This window comes from Epinephelus lanceolatus, chromosome 4 (genome assembly GCF_041903045.1).
Source record: "Epinephelus lanceolatus isolate andai-2023 chromosome 4, ASM4190304v1, whole genome shotgun sequence".
Classification (NCBI taxonomy): domain Eukaryota; kingdom Metazoa; phylum Chordata; class Actinopteri; order Perciformes; family Serranidae; genus Epinephelus; species Epinephelus lanceolatus.
In genome coordinates this window covers 1,532,450-1,556,607 of record NC_135737.1, presented here as the reverse complement: position 1 = coordinate 1,556,607, position 24,158 = coordinate 1,532,450, and the positions used below count along the sequence as shown (strand labels likewise).

General features: G+C 41.3%; 1 protein-coding gene across 5 annotated transcripts in view; it reads right to left on the bottom strand.

Moving 5' to 3' along the window:
• nf1a (neurofibromin 1a) overlaps nt 1-24,158 on the bottom strand; it is a 286,700-nt gene that overhangs the window by 201,474 nt on the left and 61,068 nt on the right. For all 5 annotated transcript variants that reach the window (XM_033632269.2, XM_033632273.2, XM_033632270.2 and 2 more), the window contains 2 exons: nt 23,659-23,816; nt 23,380-23,553 (listed from right to left, as the gene is read on the bottom strand). In XM_033632269.2, the coding sequence (XP_033488160.1) occupies nt 23,380-23,553; nt 23,659-23,816 (332 nt within the window). The remainder of the gene's footprint in view (nt 1-23,379; nt 23,554-23,658; nt 23,817-24,158) is intronic.

Here is a 24,158-nt window from a genome sequence, read left to right as displayed (position 1 = left end):
CCTGGCCCGTATTCTGAATTTTTATCTGAATTCTCAGAGGTTTTATCCAGTTTAGTTCTTAAATCAGATAAAGTTATTATTGTAGGTGATTTTAACATTCATGTTGACATTGATAATGACTCCATCGCTACTGCGTTTATCAGATTATTAGACTGCACTGGCTTCAGTCAGAGTGTACATAAACTCACTCACTGTTTTAACCACACCCTCGATCTAGTTCTGACGTATGGAATTGAAATTGAAAACTTACTAGTCTTTCCACAGAATCCCCCTCTATCAGATCACAACTTAATAACTTTTGATTTCTTTCTACTTGATTACACGCCACTCAGCAACAGTTACTATACTAGGTGTTAATGGAATATAGGTGTGTTGCTTATGCATTTAAGACATGAACTGTGTGACATATATAATGGAAAACTACTGTGATGATTTAACTGATTAAAATGTGCTTGCTTTACAGAGGGGAGAAGTACAGAAGGAGAAGTATAGTGCTGTAACAGATGAGCTCACGTAATCACATGCAGCTAGAAAAGATAATTATGACCATGAATGGCAGAAAAAACAGAATGTGTTGTATTCAGATAATTCTGCACATTGAGGGTGGGGAAGTGTTGCTCTTGTCTTCTCAAAACAGGAAGAATCAGCCCCAACGAGTCAGATCAACACGAGACAGCTGCATAAAAGAATGAGGAAGCAGGCAGCGAGCAACCAATGAGAAGACTGAACCACGCCTGTGCACAATGACACTCTGTTACGCTGAAATATACTGGGTCAGGGAGAGACAGGAGGTCAGACTTCGTGAACTGACACACCTTTGTTGTTCGTCAGGGACATGAAGATCAGACCCAGAGCTCTGTAACTTTATTCCTTTACTGCTTAATAAACCTACTGATTGAGACCGAACATCTTCTCTATTCTCTTCATTAAAGAACGCGCAGGACCAGGCTCTCACATAGTCAACATTGAGTGATAGAGTGAGCCAAAATCCAACAGTGTTTATCAGATAGTGCTGTAAAAAAACTTCGGCGTCGGCGGCTTTTCAGCTGATTGAGCATGTTGAATCAGCGGTGGAGCTTGTTGGTGAGAGAGATCACTTTGATGCAACTTTATTGATCCTGAAGGAAATTTAACAGTGATCAGCTGCTCACACACACATAAACATAGATCAATAATTGTTGGCTGCTCAGGTTTTATTTCCTTGCCCCTGTAGGGAGTGAATCTGCCTGTGGTGAAACCGGGGCTAACCGGTGCTTCCTCCTCAGGCTCCACTTCACTCAGCTGCCCGACAGACCCACTGCTTCTTCCCACTTTAACCTGAATAATAAACCGGGGCTAGCTGTGAGGCTAGCGGAGCGTTAGCCGCAGCATGACCAGAGGGAAACACAGCCAGTTAGCCTCCGCTAGCTTCCCAGCTAGCTCCTGCTCTCTGTTTGGTTCCAACCGCAGCACCGAGCCCCAGTTTGTTATTCAGGCTAAAGTGGGAAGAAGCAGCAGGTTTATTGGGCAGCTGAGTGAAGTGGAGCCTGCGGAGGAAACACTGGGACCGTCTGGATGTAATAGTCTATGGAGTTGCTGCGGTGCTCGGCTGCACAGATAGGAAACCCCTCAGCTGACAGGATGTACCACTCTCTCACTCTGCTCTCTCTCACGCAGGTGCAGAACGTACGTGCTACTTGGTCGTCGGATGTAGTCTTTGAAGTGTGTTCAAACACAACTGACACAGGGCAACGTGAGGCAATGTGGACAACGCAACAGTTGGCTTTTGTCGCTGCTAGTTCTTTGATGTTGGTTTGGTGTGTCCGCACCTTAAGGCCTTGGTTCAACCAGTGAAAGATTTTTAATATGTTTGGATACAGTCTGCTGACTATTGATATTTCCTGCAAGTGTCTAATTGTACATTTTAATGCCTAAATTACGTGATACAACCCAATTCAAAGCAAGTCAATGAAGCTTTTGAAAGAGGGAATAACACAATATTCTTCCTGAAAAAAGTAGAATTTATAAGCAATAAAACATACTCTTGATCAGTTCAATACACTCAGATGTTTTGCTGCTACAGTCTAACTTGGTCTGGTGTGACCAGTAGCTGGTGGCTAATGCCGAGTCACGTACTCATGATGTCATTAAAGCAACTGACTTGAGACAATTTGGAGAACTAACAGAAAACTCGACATGCAGTTACGTGTAATTGCCACAGTGACCACAGTCGTCACTGTTCAGCAGCAGTTAGTTACTACATCAGATTTTCAACAAACACCACATCCCTGTGCACTTTAAACCCAGCAACACACTGAGACAGAAACTTGTCCACCCCAAGGACAAAATACCCAAACATGAGCAGAGTAATGTAGCGTATGCAGTTCAGTGCAGCCAGGAATGCACAGATTTATACATTGAGGAGGCAAAACAACCACTCCACAAACACATGACACAGCACAGGAGAGCCAGCTCCTCAGGTCAAGACTCAGCTCTCCACTTACATCTACAGGAGAAGGGACACTCCTTTGAGGACAGCAATATGCACATCTTGGCCAGGGAGGAAAGATGGTTTGAAAGAGGAGTAAAAGAATTCATCTACGTCAAGCTGGAAAGACCATCATTACACAGAAGGGGTGGCTTACGACACTACTTATCCCCCACCTACAATGCAGTCTTGGGATCCCTCCCCAGACGACTTCACACCCATTCACCCCTGGTCCCACCTGACCCTAACGACACACATGGTGGCCAAGTGGGTCAACGACTCACATTGTGACCTTAACAACTCTGAAACTAAAAGCTCACACGACCCCTGCGACTCTGCAAGGGTTCCCACCCACACAGTGTTTATAGCCTGCACCGTCGTACTAGTCATTTAGAACTGAAGAAGTTTCTTGGATGAGAGGCGAAACGTTTTCAAGAAACACAAGCAAGTCCAGTTGCCTACAATATAGCACTTACGATCCCATCAGCTTTAAAGGGATAGTTCGGCATTTACGCCTATTGCCGTAATTCCTATAGTCATATGAGTATGTACATTACCTTTAATTGTCAGTGCCTGCTGTTCTGAGACCAGTGGGGCAGAGCTGCCCGCTGCTCAGCGCACAAAATGGAGGTGAACGGTACGGCCCCCTCTCTCCCTCAAAACGAATCAAATACACCATCAAATGACTCCAAAACGCTCTTGTGGACAACTTGAAGCTTACACATTCACCACGCTATGAAATAATAATGTAATATTACGAGAGTTGTTTTGAAGCCAAATTCACAGCTGGAACTACATTCCAGACATAAAGTACTTGCTGGGCGGAGTGATTTCAAACAGCGTATGTTTAGTATTTGCTTCATGTGTCGTAATGTTACTTAATTATACATTATTATTTCATAGCGTGGAAGCCATGTGTTGTCCACTAGAACGTTTTGGAGTCATTTGATGGTGTACTCCAAAACACTCTAGTGGACAACACATGGCTTGCACACATGGTCGCACACCCTCTGAAGTCATGCGCGTGCAGCCTCTGCAGTCAGCACAATTATTCGGGGGGTGGGGGGGGCAGCCGCAGTCACTCAGTACTAGTCAGTAATCACTATAAATCCACTCACGTGCAAACTGCAAACACGGCTCAAGGAGGCAAAGTTGAACTTTTCCCACCGCAGAAAAGGACGAAGTCGGTGGTGTGGGACTATCTTGGCTATCAGAAGAACTCACTTTGTCCTGACTTTAGACCCGACACGGAAAGACCGGAGGAAAAGCCAGAGCCAAGGCAAAGACCCGCTCCTCCCGTGCTGGGCTCCAGTTCCCAGTTGGTTGTGTTCAAAGGCTGCTGCGCAAAGGAAACTATGCGGAGCCTGTCAGTGCCGGCGCCCCCGTCTACCTGGCCACTGTGCTGGAGTATCTGACTGCTGAGATCCTGGAGTTGGCTGGAAATGCTGCCCGTGACAACAAGAAGACCCGTATCATCTCCCATCACCTGCAGCTTAAGAAACGTCTCTATTAAACTTTTAATGGGTTTATATTACACATTTAAACAACTGGTGTGATGATGTGTTGCACTGACAGGAGCTGCCTGGTACATGCTGTTGCTCATGAACGGTCAAACAAATATTAGCCTACCGTTTAAAGTCTAGAGTGCGAAAATAGGACGACACCTGTTTTATTATGATGATTATCATTATTATTATTATTATTATTATTATTACCGCGGTAACACCGGTTACCGTGGTATTTTTGTCCACGGTTATCATACCGTCAAAATCTCATACCGGCACATGCCTAGTCCCTCTGTAACTGAGGTTTGCAATCCTGACTTTAAACTTTCCCAAATTGATTATCTTGTTGATAGTGCTGCAGGCTCGCTGCGAACAACACTCGACTCAGTAGCACCTCTTAAAAAGAAGTTAACGAAGCAAAGAAAGTTTGCCCCTTGGTACAACTTCAAAACCCGAAATTTAAAACAATTATCGTGAAAAATTTTGAAAGGAAATGGCGATTAACCAAACTGGAAGAATCTCGTTTGGTCTGGGAAGACAGTCTCAAAACATATAGGAGGGCCCTCCACAACGCCAGAGCAAACTATTACTCATCATTAATAGAAGGAAATAGGAACAGCCCCAGGTTTCTTTTCAGCACTGTAGCCAGGCTGACAGAAAGTCACAGCTCTATTGAGCCTTGTATTCCTTTAGGCCATAGCAGTAATGATTATATGAGCTTTTTTAATGACAAAATTCTAACTATGAGAGGATAAATTCATGACCTCTTGTCCTTAGACAGTACCTATCTGCCCTCAAACACAGCTGTAAGACCTGGGGCCGTATTCACAAACATTTTGACAGTACTCTCAGAGAGCTCATAACTTAGACTAGAAACTTTTAGAAAGGAGTCTTAGCTTAGGAGTGATTTAGGAAAGTTCTAAGAGCAACTCTGAGAAAGGAAGGGACAGAAACTTTTATCTTACTGAGGGTGTGTGGTTAACCCTGTTGTTAGGTGTGATGCTTTCTTATAACAGATGTGATTGGTTGTCACAGACATGCCCTTTTGTGGGCCTGCAAGGTGTGGACACCCAGTGGAAATGAAATGAACTGCATCACAATATGAGCTTGACAGTGTTATCATTGTTAGTGTGATCACTCTGCTGATGGAAGGTTGAGACAGACAAAAGTCATCACAGCTGCACTGTTGCATTTTTCTAATATCTTAGTATTGTGATCATTTTATTTCTGGTGTTCCAGCATTATTTTGTTGGGTGGTAAATGTGTGCATATCTCAAATGAGATCGACCACAGACATTATCCCTGCACAATCTCATTTGTAGCATTTCATTTACTCACTGTCATTTTGTGTTTAGAGACCATTTCTCTGACCTCTTTGTGTTTCCATCATTTTCTCCTCTGCTTAGGAAACTCTTAAGCCTCTTAAAAGTCCTCCTCTCTGCTCCTAACAGTTTTTCACCTTATGAGCTCTTTTAAGGTCTAAGATGCTTTGTGAATAACTTTTTTCTTTACAAGGACCTAGTCTTAACTTTATGGGGAAATTCTCATTCCCCAACATCACAATTCTAAGAATTTTCTTAGAATTTTGCCACTAGGGGCAACTCTTAGCACTAGGGAGCTTTGTGAATATGGCCCCTGATTACTCTTCAACAACTGACCTCAATGTGTCTCTTAGACCCCATCCCAACTCGGCTACTTAAGGAAGTCTTACCTTAAGTTAACACTCACATATTAGACATGATCAATATATCTCTATTGACAGGCTCTGTACCAAAGTCCTTAAAGGTAGCTGTAATTAAACCACTTCTAAAAAAGCCCACCCTGGATCCAGAGGAGTTAACTAACTGTAGATCAATATCTAATCTTCCCTTTCTTTCAAAAATCCTTGAAAAAGTAGTCCCAGACCAGCTGTGTGACTTTCTCCATGACAATAATTTATTTGAGGAATTTCAGTCAGGATTTAGAGTGCATCATAGCACAGACACAGCACTAGTAAAAATGACCAATTATATTCTGATTGCCTTAGACAAAGGACTCGTCTCTGTACTTGTTTTGTTAGTGCTGCATTTGACACAATTGATAATCAGATTCTACTAGAGAGACTGGAACATTTGACTGGCCTTAAAGGTCCTGCACTAAGCTGGTTTAAATCTTATTATCTCTTTCACGTTCACGATAAATCATCTTAACATACTAATATTTGTTCCACAAGGTTCTGTGCTCAGACTAATTCTATTCACTTTATATATGCTTCCCTTAGGTAATATCATTAGAAATCACTCTGTAAATTTCAAAATTTCCATTTGTCAATAAAGCCAGAAGAAATGGATCAAATAACTAAACTTCAAAAATGCCTTGAAGACATAAAATCCTGGATGAGCTCAAATTTCCTGATGTTAAATTCAGACAACCATGTCCACCTGCAGATACATTTGAATGAAGGAGAAGCATGTTTTAACAGGGTGTGCAGTGACCCCAGTCACACTAATATTAACATGTTATAGTTTACTATAACTTCATCTCAAATAGGGCTGTCCCAAACAATTATTTTTCTAACGATTAATCTAGCAATTATTTTTTCAATTAGTTTAACTATTATTTTTTCAATTATCGATTATTTTTCCATTATTTGATTAATGAGGCAATTTAAACAATATGAATACCAAAACATTTCTTATTAACATTGACATTTATTCAAACATAAGTGTTTCCCCTACCATTACATTAGTTTTATATTATATTAGTGTGCGCACGCACACACACACACACACACACACACACACACACACAGGTGAGCAACTGACATTTTCATGCTTTAAGTTTGCCATTTTGGCTGTCACCATTTTGTTTGTTTTTTTGAGCCAGATGTGACTATATTTGGACAAGAGGGTTGTGATGTAGGGGAGCGATGGGGGACTGACTGTGAGGCTAAGGAAATTGCCATGACTTGTCAATCACAAGGCAGTGTTTCCCCTACCATTATATTAGCCAGATCACAACAGAAGTCATTTAAAGGAGCAATAAGCGAAATTCATCATTTCTAGATTGAAGGAATTAAAAAATTGCTATGTGAAGAACTAGAGGTGTAATTTCATCTGGAGTATAGCATGACCTCACACACCCTCTCTCTGTGTTGATCTCCAGCCACATTTGCAATTAGCATTGTAAAATGTAGCCCGGCGGGCAGCCTGGCGGCTGTGTTTAGCTATTCCCCTGCCTATTTCAATGATGATGGTATCTGTAATAAATGTAATATATTTGCTGAAATGGAGGCGAGGCTCAGTGACTAGAAGAGCTGGTAGAAGCGCTCCATAGCTGCAAGCTACTCCAGTAGCCGTAGTAGCTCTAGTGCTAACTCTGGGAGCCAACGCTAACATTTCTCTCTTCTCCGTGAGCCAGGAGCCCGTGAGCTGGTCTCATGGAGAAGAGTTGGAACTTAAGCATGGCAGCCGACTAGTGCTAACGCTAACGTCCCCACGCTTAAGCAGGCTCCCGGAACGTTAGCATGGCAGCCGACAAGTGCTAACGCTAACGTCCCCACGTTAGAGCTTGCCGGAGCCGAGAAGCAGGCTCCTGGAACGTTGGCATGGCAGCCGACAAGTGCTAATGCTAACGTCCCCACGCTAGAGCTCGCCGGAGCCGAGAAGCAGGCTCCCGGAACGTTAGCATGGCAGTCGACTAGTGCTAACGCTAACGTCCCCACACTTCTCGGCTCTGACTCACTGAGCCTGGCAGAGAAGCGTGGGGACATTAGCACTAATAGGCTGCCATACTAACATTCCACCTCTTCTCCGTGAGACCATGAGCCCAGCTCCCGTCTCATTTGGAGTTGGAGCATTAGCGTGGCAGCCGAGTAGTGCTAACGCTAACAGGAAAGCAGGGAAATAGCTAAACACAGCAGAGACCGAGAGTGAGTGAAAGACATCGCTAACTGTTAAACTAAGTTGGCTGTTTAGGTTTTATTTCCTCGCCCCTGTAGCGAGTGAATCTGCCTGCAGTGAAAGCGAGGGCTAACCGGTGCTTCCTCCTCATGCCCCACTTCACTCAGCTGCCAACACAGCCAGTTAGCCTCCGCTAGACTGATCCAACCGGAGCACAGCTCGTGGCTCGGGCCTTATTTTCCTGACTGAACCCGACCCGAGTCCGAGACAGTTATAACCGAGCCTGGCGCAAACCCGCAGCACGGCACTGGACACACAGTCAATGGAGCAGAGCCTGTGTTGCGTTCAGGTGTTGTCACGTAAATAACAAATTCCAGCACTTGAATAGGCCATAGCACAACACAGCTGCATGTCAAGTAGGCCGAACCCAAGCAAAATTTTTGATTTGTTATCTTGTTGCAACCAGTGGAGTCGCCCCCTGCTGGCCATTAGAAAGAATGCAGGTTTAAGGCACTTCCACATTGGCTTCACTTTTAGACCTGGAGGTTGCCACTTGGGATGCATCTATCAATTAAAGATACATACACATACCAATAATGATCATGGAGCAGAAGGTTCCTTAATGTAACATCATAGCCAGCTGAGCTTTTAACCGAGCTTCGGGATAAAGTTTAACATAGAGCAACATGAAAAAACAGTTACCCACATGCAACCTATGACTGACTACAACTGATTATATATGAGAATTAACATTTACACAGTTTTTATGACTATTACGTACAACATCACCAAAATAGAGGCTAGCCACATTAACTGTGAATATGCTAAGTTTCACAGGCTAACCTGCAAAATAAACAGTAACAAACAAAATAAAATGGAAAAACTTACAACTTCCATGTCTCGAGTCGGGTCACAGTATCAATCCATCCTTGAGCTTCAGTTTTGAGGTAAATCCTACTTATTAACCCTCCGCTGAGAGAGTTTTCCAGTTGCTGTGGGAGCATTTCAGTCAAAAATAAAGTTAATCCACTAGGTCTTCACTTTCTCAGATGATGGAAGAACATGAAGGCTTTTCTGTTGGTTTTTACAGCTAACAACAGAACAGGAAGCATGCTTTCTCTGTGCCGTGTTACCAGGTCCCTGATAGCAAGGAAATAACAGTGGTGGACAACAAGGTAGATTCAGCAGATACAGGTATGGTCACCTGGCTGCAGGTGGGTCTGTGGCACACGAGAGCCATAGGATGTCATATCCAGCATCAAATATGAATCACTCATTGTTACACACATTTTCTGATAGACAGAGCAGGAGAAAAAGAAAGAGGATGGGCTTTTCTCTTATTTTGAGGGTCTCTACACACGGAAAAATGCATATTACATAATACGTTGCGTAAGAAGAGTAATCCAGAACAACAACATGTTGAAAAGAGCATCTTGGCATTGTTGAATCTACAAAATTAATTTGTTGTGAATTTATTTATTTATTTTTTGGCATTTTCAAAAACGCTAACTCCCACCCACCCCGCTGTGGCGAGACACCATTCCTGCAGAAATCTGGTAGCTATCCTCCTGTCTTCCCCAAGGTAGCCCCATTGAGTAAGTGGCTTTATTTTGTGTCGCAAAACCCCTTTAACATTGTTTACTGTGTGTGAAGCTACAAAGCTATTGGTCCTGTATTGTGAGTGAACTGTCTGTTATATTTGGTGTTCAAACAGATTTGGACCATATGTGCCTCTTTCTTGGACTCTCAGATGGTCATATTACAAACATCAAACACAAGAGACTTTTCAATCTTTTGACTTTTGCTGCCAGGAAAAATATTCTGCTCTTCTGGACCAAGGATGTTGCTCCAACAAAAAAAGCCATGGTACAATCTTGTAATGCAGTGTATTCCCAATGAATATATCTCTTCTATGCTTCACTCTTCAGTAGAGGCTTTTCATAAAGTTTGGGATTCTTACTTAAAGTACATTGGACCTACACTGTCATCTAGTATATTACAGAGGTTTCCTAAATTGGCGTAACCAGTCTCTGGCTTTGTGTAAATTAGCCCTATTGTAACCTTGTTATTTGTCTGTATAGCCCAATTGTTAGTCTGTTTGTTTGTTTGGTTATTACTGCCTCCATGTGGCTGTAGGAGGTGAGGAACGTTGGGGATGGATGTAATGCCCACTCTCTTCTTTATTTTTATTTATTTCCACTAAATGTTTTTTCATTGCTACCTTATTCTCTTATTTTCAACTACACCTTCTATTTGCCATGTCATATCCGAGCTGTTCTGTGTTTTATGTAAAAATGCAATAAACATATATATATATATATATATAACAAAAACTAAAAAAAAAAAAAAAAAACATTGTTTACTGAGTAAGCACCACTAGCCGAGCTAACACTGCTAACGGAGCTAACAGTGACGTACCCTTTTTTCATCAACATTCTTGGCCGTGGCAAATTAAGTCATTCCATGCTGATTTGTGTTTCCATAGTCAGTATAGACGCATCACGCCAAGCCAAGCCGTGCCTGAGACAGACCTTCTCCAGAGTAGGTCCAAAAGCCAGGCCGCCCGCCCTCAAGCGGGTAGCAGTGACATCTCGCCCCAACCGCAGCCAACCCCCAACAACATCCCCCCACCACCACCAAACTAGTGTGTGTGTTGCAAGACTGTACTCACCTCTGTCTGCAGGAGACCTGAGAGAAAGGCATTTTTAAAAGTCTGTGTGTGTTCAGCTCTCAGTACTTTTATACCTTCTAACTGAATCTCTATTTGGTGTGCAGTTTAGTTTCTCTCCTATGTCCTGTTTGTACTTTAGATATCTGCTCTATTTTACTGTGTCGTGTTCGCTATCTGCCGTAGTAGAAGTTGTGTGAAGTTGCTGCTTGAAAACTTCACATTTTCCTATTTTGCTGCTCACAATAAGAGCTTAAACATAACAAATTCTCCCTCCTGTCCCCTCCTACGGGGACAGTAAAAAAAAAAAAACAGACAGTAAAAACAGAAACAGCCACAGTGAGATGTTGAATGAAGAGCTGCAGACAACACTACACCTCTGCAAACACCTCACCTCCAACAGGTAAAGCCCACCACCACCAGTTTAAGACACACCTTAAAGAAGGTAGCCCTGTTGAAATGGAAATGCAAATCCCCATTGTGCTGGGCTGATGGCCCAAACCATGCCAAGCCAAACACGGCTCCAGACTAACTTTTTTTAGTAGGAGCACTGTAGCCCCTAACTGAAAAATTTTAACAGAAAATTTAGGGGCACACCTTAAATCATCCTGCAACGCAATTATTCACATTTTTGGCCATTTTACCTATATCATAAACTATATGTAGTCTACTGTATATTAACATTTAGCCTTTGTAGTTAAGGCGAAAGGTCTGCTCAGATGCTTTGCAGCAGCAAACTGATATGATGCTGATTTACATGAGAATTCATGTAAAATAGAGGCTGAACCATGAACATAAATTACAGATCACCTGTAAAGCATTTTAATAAATAAATCCATCATAATCAAAACAATTGGAGACTGAGAACAAACTCATATAGGAGTTTGGACTCATTTGGATTCAGCTCAAATCTCCGGACCTCAACGCACTTGCAGACTTGCGGACTCTGGTGGTGCCGAGGGCTGTCTAAATCCACAATTCGGCCGGCCCACAAGGGGCCTCAAGTGGACTTTCAGCAGACTTCACTGATTAAATAACCCACATTTCATTGCAATACAGACATGATGTTGTGGGTTTTTGAAATGCCGCAAAAAAACTTTATGAATGTGTAAAATACTTATTGATAGTTAGGTCTATTAAAATGCTACTTGAATTGTGTGGGCCAGAAATAATGTTCAACCACATCATGATACAGGGATATGTATTAGCCTAGACTGTAGGGACAAAATGACAAAAGAAGGTTTCTAATGTGAGTAATAGAGATGTACCGATACCACTTTTTCCTTCCCGATACCGATTCCAATCCCTGAACCTTAGGTATCTGTCAATACCGAGTACCGATCCAATACCAGCGCATAAAATAAAAATGGATGGGATATGAATTGTTTTATGTCTCAACTCCTAAAACTCTGCGTAAAATATTAAGATATAAATACACAATAGTAGAATTAATGCCATAAAACTTTTTTTTTGTTTTATTATTATTATTATCTAGTGTTGACATAGATCAAAACAGGTTAAAGGCGCTGTATGTAAGAATGTGGCCAAAACGGTTACTGCACTCAAATGCAAAATACTGCCGCGAGTCGTGTCCCCTCCCCTTCCCCTACAGATTCGAGGTTGCTGCTCTGTGCTGAATTGCTGCGTTGTGCTCCGGCATCCGGCAAAAATAGAAGTCCTGCGTATCTGTTCCGGAGGGCTCCGGAGTGCCGCAGCTGAGATGGAGCCACAACGCAGCACAGCCGCAGCCGGTGGAAACACACACATTGACTAGAACTGAATGATATCGGCTCCGCTGCCATGCCGGAGCGCAAACGCAATCAACAAGCATCTGGTGGAAACTGGGGGTTTGCCCACGGGCGGCTGCCGTGGCAGGGCCGCGTCGCCGCGTCCTTCATCTTCGGTTTTCCAGCGGACCATTCGAGCAAGTCCGGCTTCTCTGCTGCTAACACTGCTGCCGGAATACAGCGGAGGAGGAGCCGGCTGCTAATGCTATGTACCAGGACACTGCTAATACTGCTTGCCGTACTGCTAACGTTTGTTTCTCAAAAAAATCAGTCGGGTCGATGACCCACCTGCACATGGGCTACAATGTATGATCGAAAATGAATAACAGTGGAAAGTATTCGAAATGTCCATCCCCGTCTAGCTATGATGCTAGTCAGCCAACTTTGGCTACAGCTTACCTGTCGAGGAGAAGAGTAGCCACTTCGACATCCGATTTCAAATTCTTCTCCGCTTTCGACCGTCTCCAACATTCAAAAGCATCTCCTATATAGACCCTCGCTTTGCCTCAAGCTTTGTCTTGGCGTTTTTGGGAATCAACGAGGTCGTTTGGGTTTAGTCGCACTGTCAGCCATTGTAGCTCAGTCGTAACTGTAACTGATGCTGAGACTCTACTGACTGCGTGACTGGTAGACGGAGGTGGGTGGCGCAACAGGCCAAAACTCAAATTTGAAACATAAACATGATTTGCAGACGGTAATTTTTTTTTTTTTAAATGCAAATATTCTGGCTGTACTATTGTTGTCGGTGAGATCAGTATGTTATATTAACATTAATCCTTAGTCTCTGTGACATATTAGGAGGATTTTACGACTATTTGCTTTAGATTTCTTACATATAGCTCCTTTAAAGCGCAGCCACACAATTTGGTAAAAAAGACATTTTAAAAGCTACAGTAGAATGTAGGGCTTGTATTAATAAATACAGATCAGTCTCATAATGAATGAACTCACGCAGGGTTTTTCACTAATGCACACGATCTGTTTCGCAAATGCACACACTCTGGTTCACAAATATAATGTTTATGCAAACTTGTAATTTAAATTCGGGGTAACACTACATAATACGGCCCGCGTCCTTAGTGCGTACCTCCTGTTCACTTACCACCTACTTTGCCCGGACTTCCAGGGTAACTCCTGGTCATTCCCCACCTACTTTCTGCAGTCTTACAGCATAACTCGCGGCCACTTACCATGTAATTCGCGGAACTTAAGGTGTAACTTACAAATCATTTTAAGTATATTGAATGAAATAGTCTACTGTACAATATAAACAAATGCCTTTGCTCTTTGCTCATGGTCATTTTTTTATAAGTGTCAGCAGGCAAGCTTCACTCATATTCCAGGGATTTATTATGTTTTGTCTTATAGCCTACTTAATTGTATGATTTGGAACAAGAATATGTTGAGAAATGGGTACATATTATGGAAATTGGCTCTTAACAGGCCGGCTGGTATACAAAGCAAACTTACCTCTCTCAAATGCACATCTGTGGTAGTCTTGTATTGTCATCCCAGGACGAAACACAAACAATACAGTAATGTAAAAATATACATACATATTTAAATGCACAATGAGTCATTCAGAGAGATATAAAATGTTTTTATTATTTAATTACACAGAAACAACATGACAGGTGCTATTCTCTCATCCATACTCTGTAAGTACAGTAGACAAACACTGGAGAACCAGGCTGGATTATGAAGTTTACACTCTTCTCCCCTCCTTAGTCTGTAGTTTGGCACTCAGATGTTAACCCTTTAAACACAGTTAGTTCAATGCTTCACAAGGTAACAATATTACCAGAAAATAATACAAAGACGAATCAAAGAGTCCCTGACAAAATAACAGAGTTCCACTGGTTGTCTTATTCAAGCTCAAGTTCAGTTTTGTTCCTTCTGTTATAACTGTTCAGTTTAGTTTTAATCCTTTATTGTGACAAATGCACTTTTTAAGTCAAAAGTCAGGTGGAAAAGGTCGTCGTGATACTACTACCACACTGGAGTGTGACGCTCAAGTGATGGAGATGGAAGAAGGGATGGGCTCCTGCGGATAAAAGGTGATCTTGATCCAACTCCTTGGGTCAAGGCAGAGATCAGGTTCATGGGTGGCTCGCCATCTCTCTCGTCAGGTAGAATCTCAAATCCATATGTAATTTTCCATAGGATCTCAAAAACCTCACCTGTGTAGAAACAGAGCTATTACTATTTTGCATCATCAACTTCAACTGTTTTATGGCCATAATCAATATCACATAAATACATCAAGTAACACAAAGTGAGCAGATGAATAACTTTTAACTGCAGAGTTTTTCTCAGCATGGAATACTTTATCCTGTCTTTACATTTCACATCATTAATTATTAGCCTTTTAATCCATAACTTGTGATTATTAAGCATATTAATCAATTACAAATAATACACATTTCCTTTTGAACTACAAAGTTAATGTTTTTAACCATTTGTTTAACATTTTTCAACTTAACTATGAATAACAAAATCATGTAGGGGAGAGTGGGGTGAGATGTGCCAGTTTTTACTTGAGGTGACTTTAAAGAGAGGGCATGGCAGTAATGCGTCCAACTAAAATATGTACATATATTTCAGGATGTGGGGCATCCCTGGCAACAACCACTTTGGATCTTAAACTGTTTAAAAAATATGGCCTTCCAAAAAAAAAGTGGTCTCGTGGCACAATTTGCCCCCAATGCGGAGTGAGTTGTGCCTTTGGAGAAAATACGTTGGGGTACATTGGGCCATTGATTACTGAAGTAAAACAGAACATTTTCATCTCATATACTGTAATGCTGTATAAAAGAAAGACAATAGGTCTTGTTGAAGAATACTGCAGTACTGACAAGTGGCATGATGTGTTGTAGCCTGGTTCTGAGAATTGCAGTTGATTTTGTTCAGGTTTAACTTAATTTTATTCTGAAAATGTTAAATATTATGTAGGCCCACTTCTAGCCAATCTTTCATGTATTCGACATGTTATCTACTGCTAAAATTGGCCTTTGATGTTATTAAAAAAAGCTTTAATAAGTAATTTGGTATTGAATTTGTCTTGCTTTTATACAGCATTACAGTATATGAGATGAAAATGTTCTGTTTTACTTCAATAATCAATGGCACAATCTACCCCAACGTATTTTCTCCAAAGACACAACTCACCCCGCATTGGGGGCAAATTGTGCCACGAGACCACTTTTTTTTGGAAGGCCATATTTTTTAAACAGTTTATTTAAGATCCAAAGTGGTTGTTGCCAGGGATGCCCCACATCCTGAAATATATGTACATATTTTAGTTGGACGCATTACTGCAATGCCCTCTCTTTAAAATCACCTCAAGTAAAAACTGGCACATCTCACCCCACTCTCCCCTACATGATTTTGTTATTCATAGTTAAGTTGAAAAATGTTAAACAAATGGTTAAAACAAAAGAATTGACGTGCTCGACTCACCGTTTGAAAAATCACAGGGTGCCGACCCAAAACTCACAAACTAAATAAATCCAGATGTCAGCACTCACAAATATCATATATATCAGTCTTTTAATAACGCACAGCAGTATCACAAACGGACGCGTTTCAGCACTTGGCTTTCCTCAGCGTACGTTTGTAATACTGCTGTGCGTTATTAAAAGACTGATATATATGATATTTGTGAGTGCTGACATTTGGATTTATTTAGTAAACAAATGGTTAAAAATATTAACTTTGTAGTTCAAAAGGAAATGTGTATTATTTGTAATTGATTAATATGCTTAATAATCACAAGTTATGGATTAAAAGGCTAATAATTAATGATGTGAAATGTAAAGACAGGATAAAGTATTCCATGTTGAGAAAAACTCTGCAGTTAAAAGTTATTCATCTGCTCACTTTGTGTTACTGTGATGTATTTATGTGATATTGATTATGGCCATAAAACAACTGAAGTTGATGATGCAAAATAGTAATAGCTCTGTTTCTACACAGGTGAGGTTTTTGAGATCCTATGGAAAATTACATATGGATTTGAGATTCTACCTGACGAGAGAGATGGCGAGCCACCCATGAACCTGATCTCTGCCTTGACCCAAGGAGTTGGATCAAGATCACCTTTTATCCGCAGGAGCCCATCCCTTCTTCCATCTCCATCACTTGAGCGTCACACTCCAGTGTGGTAGTAGTATCACGACGACCTTTTCCACTTGACTTTTGACTTAAAAAGTGCATTTGTCACAATAAAGGATTAAAACTAAACTGAACAGTTTATAACAGAAGGAACAAAACTGAACTTGAGCTTGAATAAGACAACCAGTGGAACTCTGTTATTTTGTCAGGGACACTTTGATGCGTCTTTGTATTATTTTCTGGCAATATTGTTACCTTGTGAAGCATTGAACTAACTGTGTTTAAAGGGTTAACATCTGAGTGAGACTGAGTACAGACTAAGGAGGGGAGAAGAGTGCAAACTTCATAGTCCAGCCTGGTTCCCCAGAGTTTGTCTGTACTTCCAGGGAAAGTAGGCTGTACTTACATACTAATTACAGAGAAAATAGGTTCTACTTAGACACTAAGGAGGGGAGAAGAGTGCAAACTTCATAATCCAGCCTGGTTCCCCAGTGTTTGTCTGTACTTCCAAGGAAAGTAGGCTGTACTTACACACTAATTACAGAGAAAGTAGGTTCTACTTAGACGCTAAGGAGGGGAGAACAGGGCAAACTTCATAATCCAGCCCGGTTCCCCAGTGTTAGTCTGTACTTCCAAGGAAAGTAGGCTGTACATAAACACTAATTACATTACTGTACTTAGAGAGTATGGATGAGACAATAGCACCTGTCATGTGGTTTCTGTGTAATTAAATAATAAAAACATTTATAACTCTCTAACTCTCATTACTGGGCATTTAAAAATATATGTATATTTCTACATTAGTGTATTGTTTGTGTTCCGTCCTGGGATGACAATGCAAGACTTCCACAGATGTGCATTTGAGAGTGGTAAGTTTACTTTGTATACTAGCCGGCCTGTTATGAGCCAATTTCCATAATATGTACCCATTTCTCAACATATTCGGAAGTTACACCTTAAATTCCGCAAATTACTTGGTAAGTGGCCACGAGTTATGCTGTAAGACTGGAGAAAGTAGGTGGGGAATGACCAGGAGTTACACTGGAAGTCCGGGGCAAAGTAGGACAAGTGAACGGGAGGTACGCTCTAAGAAGCAGCCTAGTTATACTGTAAGACACGGGGAAATACGTGCGGGAAGTGAGCGGGAGTTACACTGTATGTCTGTGGAAGTTGGGGTAAAGTAGGTGGTAAGTGAATGGGAGGTACATCTAAGAAGCAGCCTAGTTATACTGTAAGACACGGGGAAATACGTGTGGGAAGTGAACGGGAGTTACACTGTACGTCTGTGGAAGTTGGGGTAAATTGCGTAATTGCGGAGTTTTGCACAGCGGCGACCACAAAAAAACGTGATGGCACAACAGTCTCCTTCAGTACATTATTCTATGCTTTCTTTTGATTTTCACATTGGCTAGTCATCCTGTTTAATTTGTCTTATGATTAAATCGGAACCGTTGAAACAAGTTGTAGGAAGCCTCTGCAAGTAACTGGTTGCTGGCAGACAGTCTGTGCTGCAATAAAATGGTTAATCAGCAGTGCTGTGCAGTGTACAGCCGATGCGCTGCTGGTTCTGCCGGCCTGAATAGAATATAATGTCTATAGCCTTACTGTTGTGTATACAGCCTTTATAGACTGAGCTGAGTAGTGATGCGTGGGTCGACCCGTAACCCGCGGGACCCGCAAATGGACCTGCGGGTCGGGCAGCAGTGATTGTCTGTTAAATGGGTCTGTGAGAGAAATCTGTGTGGTGAATTTTGAGACTCCCCTTGGCTGATAAATCTGTCAATCAAATTTATGATTCTGATTGACAGATTCCCTCGGAGACTTTACATGATGACAGTAAATATGTCACTCTACGTACAACTGAAGTCCGCGAGGGCATTTGGATTCAGCCTCCAACCACAGCTTGTTGTCACCAACTCCTACTGCAGCCACCTGCTGTCGTCCACTTTACAGGCGAGGCACAGTTCATCTCAAACAAGCCTACTGATGAGTGTAGATGACGTGGTCCTCACAGTTAACTAATCACTCATTCTTGGACTCTCCCCCTTCTCACACACATTAGGCTATAATGGCGAACTCACTCCTTCGTTTTACAACATGCCCAAAACAAAACAAAAAATTTGCGGGTCGCGCACAAGTGAGTAGTTGTAAAAAATACTCGCTGACTCAAAAAATGGTCACAAAATGGAGCCCTGCCAGACCAAGCCAGCCAATGCCTATCAAAAAAGGGTAATAGTTAACAACTGTAAAAATGTAGCCACTTACTCACTGGGTGCTACCTAGGGGGAGACTGGTGGGTTGGCACAATGTTTCCACAGCAACACCGTTGGGTTGTGACGGTGTTACTGGCAGTATTGACTGAATAAACAGCTCCAATAGCTAATCTAAGCTTCTACCACACCAGCTGCGTGGTGCAGTAAACAGAAGAGTAGGAAAATGAACCTATAGACCAACATGCATAACTGGTCCAAAATATTCTTGGTTGTTAACTGTTTGACGGGTAACCATTAACATTTAACTGTCATCATCCCTCCTCCACAGCTATGACTCCTTGCTAGAAAGTTTTAGGCCAAGTTAGGAGCTCTCTGAGAGTGTTCTCAGGATGTTTGTGAATACGGCCCCAGGTGTATTAATTGATTGACTGAATTTATCTGATAGATTAAAATACAGTACACAAATGTGTATCCAGTACTAAAATTCATCAGGATATCGCGATAAAGTCATAGCACATATTTTCATTGTGGAAAAAACGAGTACTGACGGGAACAGACGAGTGGAGTCGATGTTTAACCGGCACGGAGAGCGCAGGAGAAATGCGCTGCCTGTGTGGACAGTCAAGCGCCTGCGAGTACACTCGCAGGACTTCCGTGGCACTAATGCGCTCACCGTGTGTGCCCAGACACTCTTAATTATAACAGCCAACTTATTGAAAAATGCCGGGTTTAAATCGGTCTCGGGCCCATAATTACAGTTAATTGGACAGGCCGGTCCCGGACACAACGTGCATGGGCTCAGGCCGGGTCGGGCTCCATTTTTTGGGCCCAATCTAAGCTCTACTTGGAAAGGATGTGTCACTTCAATAGCTTACTCAGTGTCCATTTTTTCAGCAGTGCTTTAAAGCTATTCAGAGAATGGGCAGATTTAATTTAATTTTGGATTTTATCCCAAATGTGCTCCTCCCTACCAGTATTGTTTTCGTTAACAATGACAATGACGTAATGATTTCATTAACGCACCTTTATTTCAGGACTAAAATGAGACGGTGACGAGCTAAATATAGCTTTCTGATGACGAAAATATGACGAGACGTATGTGTTGTTTTCAGTGACGAGACAAGACGAAAATGTTAGTGGGTTGACTATCAAAATGTATGATATTTCCTCCAACTGTGCATGCAATCTGTTTGCCAAATGCTCAAAATATAAGCACCTGCATCTTGTCCTTGTTTGGTCACGCTAGGGTGACCAGACATTCTGAAAAATTCGGGACAGTCCCAAAATCAAGCAGTTGTCCTGAATCCCTGCCCTAATTGTCCCGAAAATTACACTAGAGCAGCTTCTGGAGTAGTTATTGCCTGATAAAACATTAAAAACTGATCATGGTGGTTGAGTCATCTTGCAGCTCCTGCCAGCAGCACATTGGCTGCAGCAGTTCCTACATGAATTATGGGTGTTGTAGTTTTTAAATTCTGTAAGGCAGTGGTGATGAAGTAGCTGAAGAGAGCGCAAGTTGCAGCCGCAAGGACAAGCAAAGCGCAGGCAGCCATGGGAAGGAGTGATTTGCACGTTGCAGTGCAGCCTCTTGTTCTAACTGTTCAAACTTGTTCTACAAACTGATAGGCCTGTAACGAATGTACCAGACGTCTTTTATTTTGTTAGCTTTTATTTTTTTTATTGAGTTTAAAGGACAAGTGTATTTACATTGATCAGCTGACATGTCATGACAGTCAAGCTAGGGCTGCACGATTAAACGTAATAAAATTGTGATCTCGATTCATATGCATATGTGATCTTATTTTTCAATGACGGCGATTCTGCCGGCCCTGCCCATACCGGGAGTCGGGACATCATCTGCATGAAAACAAGCACTCCCAACGACGCAGCGTTATACCATGTGATGCAGAGCGACAGCCGGCCAGCAGTTTGGAAAGCAACGAGAGCAGGAGAGAGCCAACAAAGTGAGGAGGACCCCTTAAAAGTTAACGTACTGACACTCCTCACACAGACACACACACACATACCGGACAGCCTCTCAGTCCTTAGCCGCTAACGTTAGCTCATGTACAACACAGGTACCACACAGAAACTTTTACAAAGGGTCATAATGTGCTTCTAGTGATTGTCAAATCGCCAGCGAAAGTCATTTACACTGCGAACACGGAGAGCATGGGACAAAGATCCTCTGAGAAGAAAGACGGTTCACTCTGCTCTGCCACCAGGAACAAACTGGGAGGCAAAGATCCTCTCTGAGGAAGAGGGTTCACTTTGCTGCAGGGTTCACTAAAACGTTTTTTTTTTTTGTTTTTTTTCTTTTAATAAATTGAACACACATTAAAGAACATACAAGATCCTGTAGAGAATTAATACATAATTACAATACAATAAACATTGTCAAATTAAATGAAGGAAGAGAATTTTTTTAAAGGCAAATTAAATATTGGGGATTTATGTAAAAATATACAGAGACATATAAATAATTATATAATTAAAGATATGTAGGCTATGTTAGGTGAATACTCCTGTCAAATGCATGGTGTTGAAACGTTTAATTTTGATCTTCCTTAGTCCATTTAGACTTTATTTTATCATAACAATAACAATGAATATTATGAATTGTTCACATTTTAATTTATCTTTAATAACATTTATCACACAGCATTTTGTGGAAAAGTCAAATGTTCAGTTTACAGTTTTAATAAACTCAGTACTGTTTTTCAACACATACACTGTTTTGTCTTCATTCAATGTAATTAGCACATATTGTTATTGCGCCATTGGTTTTGGCCTTGGTGCCCCACATTTTGGCCGTGATGCCCCAATAAATTTGTATTTATCAAATGCCGAAGTGGCCTGGAATACCTACCTCAGAAAAATGTTGTTCAACATTGATATTATTGTTTAAATTGTTCAAAAGCTGTAAGAGAAGACAAGAGACTAAAGTTTATTGTTTTTACGGTCAGTGTCAGGCTGTCAGCTGTTGCATTTAAGCTAAAAACAGGAGTGTTCCCTCTCTGCTGACCAGAGTTAGAAAGCAAGCGTATTTTAGTTTGTGTGAATCAGGGGATTTTAATTCGAATTTTGGCGTTTCCATCATAATTTTCCAATGCGATACTTCTAGATGCGCATCTAAACAGGCTGATGGAAACATGGCTATTGATTCCACTCACTGTTACCACTTTATCTGTGTTTAAAGCACTATTCTTAGTAGATCAGTAAGTACAACATGACAGAATTGCATCTTCATGGATGGGGAAGTCTAGGCTAGAGCTATTAAACTGGTAAGGAATCTGGTTATTATACAAAAGTGTTAAGAGAGTTAACTGTTTATAAATTGCAACACAACCTGTCAACCTCAATTACAATTTCCTTTACCTGTATTGGCCTAATTTAATGATTTCAGAAATTAATGACTAAAACTGGACTAAAACCCTTTAAGTTTTCGTTTACTAAAACTAGACTAAAACCTTTTGAGTTTTCATTGACTAAAACTAGACTAAAACTATCAAGGATAGAAATGACTACAATGTGACTAAAACTAATAAGCATTTCGTCCAGAAGACTAAGACTAAACTAAATCAAAAATGACTGCCAAAAACAAAACTGCTCCCTACTTTACCAGGACACTCAGGTTGACACTTACCTTATTCACAGCTTACATTAAAAACAAAAGGCTGTGTTCAATTTCAGTTTGACCTTCAAATACAAAGGTTTAGATGATCTAAATAAATTGTTGCTTTGTTTCCAACCCCGACTGCTCGTGCTTGCTGTTGGGCTTCATTGTAGGTGTTACTGTGTTCCCTGTTCACAACAATTACTTTGGTAAATACAATGCTATCGTAACTGATAGAAACAATGGACAAAACTATAAAAAAAAAAAAAAAAGAACCAAGTGGTAGTAAATTTAAAATGTCCTACGGTGTGTAATAACAGACAGCAAGAAATGTAGGAGTCAGTTCTTGTAAATCTGAGACTCTTTTTTAACCATACTACACATTGTCATGATCCTGGGTTTCTGTTTCTATTCTGATCTATTGTGGACTTCGTTTTGGGGTTTTCTGTTTGTGTTCTCCCTTGTTTCACAATATTCATTTCTGTTTAATCTGTTTCCTGTTTTATTTTGAAGATTCACTCCTCGTGTCATGTCTAGTTTTACTTTCTGTCTTTGTGTGTTTTCTGATGCACCTGTCTTGTATCAGTCCATTAGTCTTTTCCCTACCACACTCTCATTGTCAGCCAATTCCTGTGTTTCCCTCCTTTTGCCCATGACCTCCTACTCTAGTTGTGTTTTGTTCTTGTGATCAGTCTTGCCTGTGTATATATACCTGTGTCTTTCCCTCTGACCTCTGTCAGCTCGTCTGTGTTAATCCCTGTGTTCATGGTGTTGTTCCCTGCTTCATTTCCTGCCTGGTCTCTTGTGTTCCATTTTGGATTTCTTCCTTAAGTTCACCACTGTGTTTTTGTGGTACCCAGGCTGGTTTAATGAAAAACTGTATAGAGTATGCAGAAACACATTTACTTCAATGTGTATTTTTCCAGTTTCAGTGCTTTCTGCATCCTTTTGCCTTTGGGCTTTAATTATTTAACGAACCTACAAAAGGATCCTTGTTGTGAGAAAATTCAACTTTTCAAAGACAAATGATTAAATTTTCTACCTGGTTTGGCCAAAACAGATACAAAGAAGAAAAAGTGAAAACAAAACACATTAAGGAGAGAAAATCAAATTTAAGAAGTGGTCAGACCTTGAGATCCATGACGATGGACTGGACCAGGAGGAAAATGGTTGAGTGATCCTCCCAGTTGATGTAAGTGGAGGCTTTACATAGTTTGACACAGGCAATGGCAGCACTTTCCATCAGCTGCTTGCTGCCGCCCTGGCCCGCTAAAGCTTTCCGCAAACTATCCAAAAACAGTTTCTGCAGACATGACAGGACAGGAAAGTGTGTGAGTGCTCTGAGTCATTTTCTGATCTGTTTGTGTGTGTGTGTGTGTGTGTGTGTGTGTGTGTTCTTTCCTACCACCTTGTTGGCTTTGCTGTCTTCCACAGTGTCTTTGGAGATGGTGTGTGTGATCTCTGGACAGAGGATGAGGAGGATGATTTGTAGAGGCCACACAGCTGCCTTCCTCTTAGCACTCTCTGCAAAGCTGTCCACCAGGTCAAACAACTTCTCTGCAGCTTCTGAGCACACCAACATGCACACCGTTACTGGCAGAAACGTCACATTCAAAGTCCCTAAAAAATCATTACCACAGTCATGTTCAGTATCACAATAACTGCCACTAACATCCAAGAAAGATTTCATTTGCAGCATTTGAGATCTGTCTACAATGACCACATAATCAAACTAACAAAGCTATTATTTAAATCTGCTTTTTTGAGTTAGTAAATGAAATGTCACTATCATTGGATTCTGGTCCCAGTCCATAGTGATTAGTTCAACAATAAATATTTGCCTATTCCCAGAAAAGGTTAAGTACAGTGTAGAGTGTGAGAGTAAGAGCAGGAGACAGAGAGGAGTAG